At 41.7% G+C, this 9,433-nt stretch overlaps 1 protein-coding gene across 1 annotated transcript in view; it reads right to left on the bottom strand.

Annotated features, from left to right (window-relative positions):
* Window positions 1-2,805: 2,805 nt before the first annotated feature.
* The window catches only part of TBX3 (T-box transcription factor 3), a 60,322-nt gene continuing 53,694 nt past the window's right edge, over window positions 2,806-9,433 (bottom strand). The window contains exon 8 of the mRNA XM_058158545.1: window positions 2,806-2,898. Coding sequence (XP_058014528.1) covers window positions 2,821-2,898 — 78 coding nt within the window. The 3' untranslated portion in view covers window positions 2,806-2,820. The remainder of the gene's footprint in view (window positions 2,899-9,433) is intronic.

The raw sequence follows: 9,433 nt of genomic DNA, 5'->3' as shown, positions 1-9,433 counted from the left end.
TCACTGGCATGAGGGGGGCTTCCTTCACTCCCCCCCCCCAAATTCCCCCTTTGAAGATGCTGGTGAGCGCCTTTCCATTAAAGAGTAGGGCATCTGATTGAAATAGCCCTATAAAGAAGGAGGAGGAGGAGGAGAGGAAGAAGAAGAGGAGGAGGAGGAGGAGGAGGAGGAGGAGGAGGAGGAGGAGGAGGAGGAGGAGGAGGAGGAGGAGGAGGAGGGAAGAAAAGTTGGAGGAGGAGAAGGAGGAAGAAGGAGGAAGGAAGAGGAGAAGGAGGAGGAGGAGGAGGAGGAGGAGAAGTGGAGGAGGAGGAGGATTAAGAGGAGAAGAGGAAGAAGAGGAAGAAGATGAGGAAGAAGAGGAAGAGAAAGAAGAAGAAGAAGAGGAGGAGGAGGATTTGGAGGAGAAGAGGAAGAAGAAGAGGAAGAAGAAGAAGAAGAAGAAGGGGAGGAAGAGGAGGAGAAGGAGAAGAAGAGGAGGAGGGGAGAGGAAGAAGAAGAAGAAGAAGAAGAAGAAGAAGAAGAAGAAGAAGAAGAAGAAGAAAGAGGAGGAGGAGGGGGAGGATTAAGAGGAGAAGAGGAAGAAGAAGAGGAAGAAGAGGAAGAGAAAGAAGAGGAAGAGGAGGAGGAGAATTTGGTGGAGAAGAGGAAGAAGAAGAAGAAGAAGAAGAGGAGGAGGAGGAGGAGGAGGAGGAGGAAGGTGATCTCCTAACAGGAAGATCTCCAACCATGGACCACTGAGAAGAACACAAATAGTTAAAAGGTCCAGCTATTCCCCTGCATCCATCTTTGGATTTTGTTGGGGCAAAAAGTCATTCTGTGTAAAACCTGCGCTTCATCTGATACTGTTGTATGAAGAGTGCTGAAGTTTCCAAAGACCTTGAGAAGGTTCTTTCTCCGAGACTAGAAGTTTGTAGCTTCACACTCACCGTGCCCAACGCTCCATGGACCCACCCAGTTCCTATTTCAAAGCCCTTTGTTCGCTCACCACCCAACCCTGCTGGCATCTCTCTCCTTCTCTCTCTCTCTCTCTCTCTCTCTCTCTCTCTTTCTCTCTCTGTCTCAAAACCTCCTCCATTCTTCCACTCACAATGTACAATGGCTGGAAGGCGGCCAACTTAGCTATCATGAAAGCTGGGAGACCCTGATGCAAATATAAACTCCTCAGCCTTCACTCGTGTGGTTGAATGGCGATGTCGGCGCGAGGGCCACCGAAGATACTTATTTAAAGCAGAATCGGTTTCACAAAGATGGTGAAGTTATGAATTTGTCGGGGGGGGGCTGGTGATTGGCTTGACAAACGAGTTGAAAACAGTTGCCCGATCCCAAATCTGGCACCCGGAGTCTCCCAAATGTAGAGTTTTGTTTATTTTTATTCTGTGGGAAGTTATGAACCAAACGAGAAATATTGGGAATTTGGAAGATATTAACTAGTTTAGAAGAGTCCTATTCTTCCCTGCTAACCAACAATTCAGTGGTGGGTTTCAAATTTGTTTACTACCGGTTCTGTGGGTGTGGCTTGGTGGGCGTGGCAGGGGAAGGATACTGTAAAATCTCCATTCCCACCCCACTCCAGGAAAGGATACTGTAAAATCCCCATTCCTACCCCACTCCAGGGGAAGGATATTGCAATTCCTTCCTTCCTTCCTTCCTTCCTTCCTTCCTTCCTTCCTTCCTTCCTTCCTTCCTTCCTTCCTTCCTCTTCGCTGTAACTTTGCCTCTCTTGGTGATTTAAGTTTAGAAAAAGAATGAGGGGCCATCACATTTAAAGGCAATCTGGATAATTAATAGCCCACAGGGCACCCACCTCTTCCTCCATATATCTCTGCACAACTGTATCTATTTTTGACATGCTGACACGCGGTTTCCTTTCTCAACCCGAGGGCAGCAGCCCATCTTTAACTTAAACCCTCCCCCCCATGTCTCCAGCCCCCTTCCAATCCCTGAAGAAGCAGACACTGGTGGGTCACCTTATCTGGAGACTGTGCAGGCCTCCCGAGGGGAAAGTGATGTATAGGCTTTGCCCTACAGCTTGGCAGGACCAACCCAAACTCTTGTAGCATTAACAAATGGTATCTAATCACCTTTAATGTTCAGATTTAGAAGACAACTGTACAGGAACAAAGCAGAGATTAGCCGTCAAGGCCCAGCTTTGCAGGAAGCAAATGACTGTAAATGCCACTCTCTTTCTTCTTTTTTTTTAAAGAAATCAAAATAAGATTCAGAGAAGTCAGATTTTCCCAACTATACAAGAAAGCAAATTTAGGGTGAAAAGATGGCGTTCTGAGGATATCCTGATTTGGGCTGTCTTTCTTTGGATGTGCTGAGACCCAAGCCCAAGTAGGTAGTAGTAAACTCAGTCAGTTTAAAAACAAACAAACTTTATTAAAACAGCTGAGAATTAACTCATTCTCAGCGTTGTCCAAACTAAATCAAAACAAATTCTTCCCAACACAATTCCTCCATCTTATCACCAACCTTGGTCTTAATTAGGCAAACTGCCAAAGGCCTTTCTTAGCAAAGTTCAAAAGCAGAAGATGCCGACAAGAAATAAATGCAGCAAGACAAAGCTATCAACGTTGTTTTCCGGCAAAGAGCCCAAACGCCGTTGCTGGTCTTTTAAGCCCTATGGGAGGAGCCAGTCATCTCTTGGCCCTACTCCTGAGTCGTCCTCTCTGCTTGAGCTGCTCTTGCCTTCTGGCAGCTCTTCTCATGCGTGCATTAGGAACAGGCTCCTCCTGTTCCTCTGCCTCACTACTATCAGTCTCTGGAGGCTCTGGAGTCCGCAGCTCATTCCCCGATGGCCCTGGCCCCACTTCTGCCTCATCGCTGTCTGACTCCGTTGCCAGCTCCGCAGGCTGCAGGTGGACCACAACATCCTGGTAGCTCATTCATGTCTTCCTTTTTTAAAAAAAAATATTTTTTAAAATTTTATCTTAGTACAAATAATCCATCTTCCATTAAACAGTGTGTCATCTGGGCACAAATGTTTGTGCAATAACAGTTAAAATTTACAATCATATTCATTAACTTAATACCAATACATTAAATATCTAATGCTTTACATCCTCTTCTTAATTTGCTTAACTCTTATTAACTACTTTCTATATTTTATTCATCTGCTTTTGTTTCTAATTTTTATATTTGTCCTCTAACCAGCGATAAAATGTTTCCCCTCTCGCATCATAACCAGCGTGTTCTTTCTCTTTAATTGCCAGTGTTAATCTATTCATTTCTGCACATTCTAATGTTTTCCTTATCATTTTCTCCTCTGTGGGGAATCTCTTCACTTTTCCAGTTTTGTGCAAATACAATTCTAGCTGCCGTTATTACATGAATAATCAAACATACATTCTCTTTACATTCTCTTTCCCCCCCCCAAACGCCATCACTCTACTAAAATAATTCCCTCAACACTGTCGAACTATTTACTAAATCTATTAAACTTCTCATTGTTCCCATCACCCATCTCCTTCCACTTATGACTGTAACTTTGCTGCTTGTATCCTTACGATTTATATTGATATTGTTTCCTGATTTATTTGTAGCCTATGACTATCATTAAGTGTTGCATCATTAAGTGTTAAATTTGTACCCTATGACTATCATTAAATGTTGTTAGTGTCGTACCTTGATGAAGGTATCTTTTCTTTTATGTACACTGAGAGCATCTGCACCAAAGACAAATTCCTTGTGTGTCCAATCACACTTGGCCAATAAAAAAATTCTATTCTATTCTATTCTATTCTATTCTATTGTATTCTGTTCTGTTCTGTTCTGTTCTGTTCTGTTCTATTCTATTTTATTCTATTCTATTCAGTGTTGTACATTATGATTCTTGATGAACTTATCTTTTATTTTATGTACATTGAGAGCATATGCACCAAGACAAATTCCTTGTGTGTCCAATCGCACTTGGCCAATAAAAAAATTCTATTCTATTCTATTCTATTCTATTCTATTCTATTCTGTTCTGTTCTGTTCTGTTCTGTTCTATTCTATTCTGTTCTGTTCTGTTCTGTTCCTTATTTCTGTTCTATTCTATTCTATTCTATTCTATTCAGTGTTGTACATTATGATTCTTGATGAACTTATCTTTTCTTTTATGTACATTGACAGCATATGCACCAAGACAAATTCCTTGTGTGTCCAATCACACTTGGCCAATAAAGAATTCTATTCTATTCTATTTACTATAAGTTTCTGGTAAGATTCCCCAAGACAACATATTCTTGTCTTCCTAATGTGCAGCAAAGATTAAAAAAAAACAACACTCTTCGGAGAAGATAAACAACAGCAGGACGCATGCAATCCTGGCATTTTTTCAAAAAAAATAAATAAAAATAACCCAATCCCCATTTGGTAGGATTAAAAAACATGGCACCAGGGTTAAACACAAATTCTTCAAAGGTGATGGCTCCACGAAAGAGAAAAAGAGACAGATTGTCTGGCTGGAGACTAGACTTTTGAACCTCTCCATTGTACGAAAACCTTGATCCGTGATGGAGCCAATCCTTATCGCTGCCCCTGGGATCGACTGATTAAAGCGACACAGGATTGGGTCCATCCAGAGGGCGGCTGGGTGTCAATTCTGATCTCCAAAAAGCGGCAAAGAAATGGGGCGCTTTGGGACGACACGAGGGGCCGGGTTGGCCAAGGGCAATGCCCTTAAGTGCCTTTTTGACTTCGGTTGCCACACGAGTTCTCTGCAGTGGAATAAAATAAGATGGGACGAAGGCAGAGTGAAGGCATGCAGTTCTGCAATTACGGGTTGTTATTCTAATGATTCAGTAGAACAGCTTCCTTCCAGAAGTTGTGGGATCACCATCACTGGAGGCTTTTAAAGAGAAGGTTGGACAGCCATTTGACGGGGATGATGTAAGGTCACTTGCTTGAGCAGGGGGTTGGACTAGAAGACCTCCAAGGTCCCTTCCAACCCTATGTCTCTAGAATAGATTAGAACAGAATAGAGTAGAGTAGAGTAGAGTAGAGTAGAGTAGAGAAGACTAGAGTAGAGTAGAGCAGACTAGAGTAGAATAGAATAGAATAGAATAGAATAGAATAGAATAGAAGAGTTGGAAGGGACCTTGGAGGTCTTCTAGTCCAACCCCCTGCTTAGGCAGGAAACCCTACACCACTTCAGACAAATGGTTATCCAACCTCTTCTTAAAAACTTCCAGTGTTGGAGCATTTGCAACTTCTGGAAGCAAGTTGTTCCACTGATTAGATTAATTGTTCCCACTGTCAGGAAATTCTTCCTTAGTTCTAAGTTGCTTCTCTCCTTGATGTATTTCCACCCATTGCTTCTTGTCCTGCCCTCAGAAGCTTTGGAGAATAGCTTGACTCCCTCTTCTTTGTGGCAGCCCCTGAGATATTGGAAGACTGATATCATGTCTCCCTTGGTCCTTCTTTTCATTAAACTAGACATCCCCAATTTCTTCATGTGTTTTAGCCTCCAGTCCCCTAATCTTCTTTGCTGCTCTTCTCTCCGCACTCTTTCTAGAGTCTCCACATCTTTTTTACATCATGGCAACCAAAACTGGATGGAGTATTCCAAGTGTTGCCTTATTACCAAGGCCTTATAAAGTGGTATTAACACTTCACGTGATCTTGATTCTATCCCTCTGTTGATGCAGCCCAGAACTGTGTTGGCTTTTTTGGCAGCTGCTGCACACGGTTGGCTGGTCTCGTATCTAAATGAATAGAATAGAATAGAATAGAATAGAATTTTATTGGCCAAGTGTGATTGGACACACAAGGAATTTGTCTTGGTGCATATGCTCTCAGTGTATGGTTGTCCACTAGGACTCCAAGATCTGCTCTCAGTGTATGGTTGTCCACTAGGACTCCAAGATCTACGTTGTGTTTTTCTATGAAAACACACCCTTCCCCTCTCTTCAAAAAAAAAACCTAACATGAAATTTCAGCCTGGATTTGCATTCTCCCGCCTGCTTTGTTAAACTCACGCTGGTTATTATTTATTTATTTTTATTTATTTTATTCCCCCCACCTCACCCCACCAGTGATGGGATTCAGCCAGTTCGCACCACTTCGGGAGAACCGGTTGTTAACTTTCTGAGCAGTTTGGTGAACTGGTTGTTGGAAGAAATCATTAGGGCAGAGAACCGGTAGTTAAATTACTTGAATCCCACCACTGGACCCCCACCCCAGTTTAGGGCCGCTCCCCGTGCTAGAAATTAGATTTAATGTGAAATTTTATCAATTTTTTAAACGGGGTTTTTAGTATGGAAATTCTTAATTTCAGGCTAATTTAAATAAGTTTTTTAAATGGTATTTTAATCTGTATATTGTATTGTTTTATCTTGCCTGTACACCGCCCTGAGTCCTTCGGGAGAAGGGCGGTATAAAAATCAAATTAATAAATAAATTAATAAATAATAAATAAACAGCAGGACGACCGTTAGCTCTTAATTTCTCTCCCAAGGGGCTGCAGCCTTTTTTCTTTTCTTTCTTTTCTTTCTTTCTTTATTTTATTTTGTCACAACAATATATGTAGGTATCATACAAAAAGATTATATAGTAAATAAACACATATATGGGTAAATATAAGGAGGTATAAGCATATATATAGGAAGAAGAAAAGAAAAACAATAGGACAGGAACGGTAGGCACGTTTGTGCGCTTATGCACGCCCCTTATGGTCCTCTTAGGAATGGGGTGAGGTCAATAGTAGAAAGTTTTTGGATAAAACTTTTAGGATTATGGGAGGAGACCACAGAGTCAGGTAAAGTATTCCAAGCACTGATGATTCTGTTACAGAAGTCATATTTTCCGCAATCTAGATTAAAGCGGTTGACATTAAGTTTAAATCTATTGGTTGCCCTTGTATTATTGCAATTAAAGCTGAAGTAGTCTTTGACAGGAAGGACATTACAATAGATGATTCTGTGAGTTAAGCTTAGGTCATGTCGAAGGCGACGGAGTTCCAAGTTTTCTAAGCCTAGGATTTCAAGTCTGGTGGGATAGGGTATTTTATTGTTTTCAGAGGAGTGGAGAACTCTTCTTGTAAAATATTTCTGGACACGTTCAATTGTGTTGATGTCAGAGATGTGGTGAGGGTTCCAAACAGGCGAGCTGTATTCTAGAATTGGTCTAGCAAATGTTTTATATGCTCTGGTTAGTAGTGTGGTGTTTTTGGAAAAGAAGCCTTTTAAACCCCAGCCATTATCAATAACTCCGCTAATGTCTGGCTCGCCCCTCCCCACCCGTCCCCAAGCACCGCCACCATCCATCATGGCTTTTAATCACCTTGCTTATGGGAAGAGGCAGAAGGCCAGCCCCTTTCTCTTTCCCCGTTTGACCGACTCAATCTGCTTCCCTCTTTTTTTTCAACCTTTTTTTTTTCCTTTTTTGGCTCAACCGGTTTCAAGATGGAGCATTGTCGCCCTCTAGAGGTGGTGTGGAACTTCCTCTAGGGGGTGTTTTTTTTATTTTATTTTTATTGATTGACTGATTTGACTTTTCTTTTATGTACACTGAGAGCCTATGCACCAAGACAAATTCCTTGTGTGTCCAATCACACTTGGCCAATAAAAGATTCTATTCTATTCTATTCTATTCTATTCTATTCTATTCTATTCTATTCTATTCTATTCTATTCTATTCTATTTGCCAAGCATGTATAAGATAACGGATATCAGTATAAACAGGTTTGTGAATACGGGAATCGGATACGAATCAATGGGGACAGTAGGAGAGGGACTGTAGGCCACTGAAATCCATTTTTTTTTTTACTATCGGTTGGGTGGACGTGGCTTGATGGGCGTGGCATGGCTTGGTGGGCGTGGCAGGGGAAGGATCCTGCAAAATCCCCATTCCCTCCCCACTCCAGGGGAAGGATCCTGCAAAATCCCCATTCCCTCCCGACTCCTGGGGGAAGGATATTGCAAAAACTCCATTCCCACCCCACTCCAGGGGAAGGATCCTGCAAAATCTCCATTCCTTCCCCACTCCTGTGGGAAGGATCCTGCAAAATCTCCATTCCCTCCCCGCTCCTGGGGGAAGGATATTGCAAAAACTCCATTCCCACCCCACTCCTGGGAGAAGGATACTACAAAATCCCCATTCCCTCCCCCCTCCTGGGGATGGATATTGCAAAATCCCCATTCCCACCCCACTCCCCTTCCTACCTTACCAGTGGTCTAAACTGGGCCTGCTGCTGGACCATCCTTGTCTTAAAAGCCACCAGTTGGCTGCTCTCAGGAGTACAAAAAGAGCAGGAAATAGCCAGGGCAGGTAGGAGCTTCCAAGGGCAGAGTTGAGAAACAGCCCTGCTCACACAAGGCCTCATTTCTAAAGCCATTCAGTCCAATCGTGGTTTTGATTTCAACCATCATCAAAGAGAGGCAACTATCTTAGTCTAAATTCCTTTAAAGATGCCACAAAATTTTGCGCAGGTTTCAGTTCTGATCGAAACAGAGCAGAGACTTTGAAGTGGTTTTTTTTCTTACAAAATCTATTTTTTCCCCCCTACAAAAGCCCAACTACAGCAGATAAGAAAAAATACTTTCCAGCAAACCAAACATAGAGTCATGTTTGATCTTTTAGTGCTCTCTAGTGGCGGAAACAAATCTCTTCCTCCTGAGCAGACTTTTTTTTTGTCTTCCTTCTTTTTATTTATTTTATTTATTTTATTTTGTCACAACAGTATATATAAGCATAAACATAAAAATAACTATATAATATATAAGCATATATATATAAGCATAAATATGTAATAACTATATTAATTGGATATAATGAAAGGAAACAATAGGACAGGAACGGTAGGCACGTTTGTGCTCTTATGCACACCCCTTACAGACCTCTTAGGAATGGGGTGAGGTCAATAGTAGAGAGTTCCTGCGGCAATTTTTCCTTTTGGGAATTATAACGGATTGTACAGTGACTGAGACTAAATTGATCTTGAACTTAATTAACAGCAACAAGGCTGCTGTTTGGACAATATTGGAAGAAAAAAGAATTACCTACAATAGAAGAATGGATATTGAAAGTTATCAACTTGGCTGAGATGGCAAAAATCTCAGCCTTTTTGAAAGACAACACGCAGGAAAGATACTTAACTGAATGGAAAAAATGGATTGATTATTTACAAAACAGATATCAGATTAAGAGATATCAGATTGCCTTTGAATAATTAGGATGTATTATTTTAGAATGCTATGGGGGAGGTTAGGAAATGAAAAGAATCAGATGAGGCTAATTGGATTAGAAGGGAAAATCTTACTCTATATTTGGTTTATGTGTAACAATACCTTGTGACTGACCCGGGAAGCCGGGGGGTGGGGGGTGGGGTGGGGTGGGGGGGTGAAGGGAGGGGGGAAAGGGGTTAAAAGAAATAAAACAACAACAATAAAAAAAATAGTAGAGAGTTTTTGGTTAAAGCTTTGGGGATTTTGAGAAGAGACCACAGAGT

This window comes from Ahaetulla prasina, chromosome 15 (assembly GCF_028640845.1).
Source record: "Ahaetulla prasina isolate Xishuangbanna chromosome 15, ASM2864084v1, whole genome shotgun sequence".
In the NCBI taxonomy this organism is placed as follows: Eukaryota; Metazoa; Chordata; class Lepidosauria; order Squamata; family Colubridae; genus Ahaetulla; species Ahaetulla prasina.
Note: the sequence above shows the minus strand (reverse complement) of the source record. Positions and strands in the feature narration are given on the sequence as shown.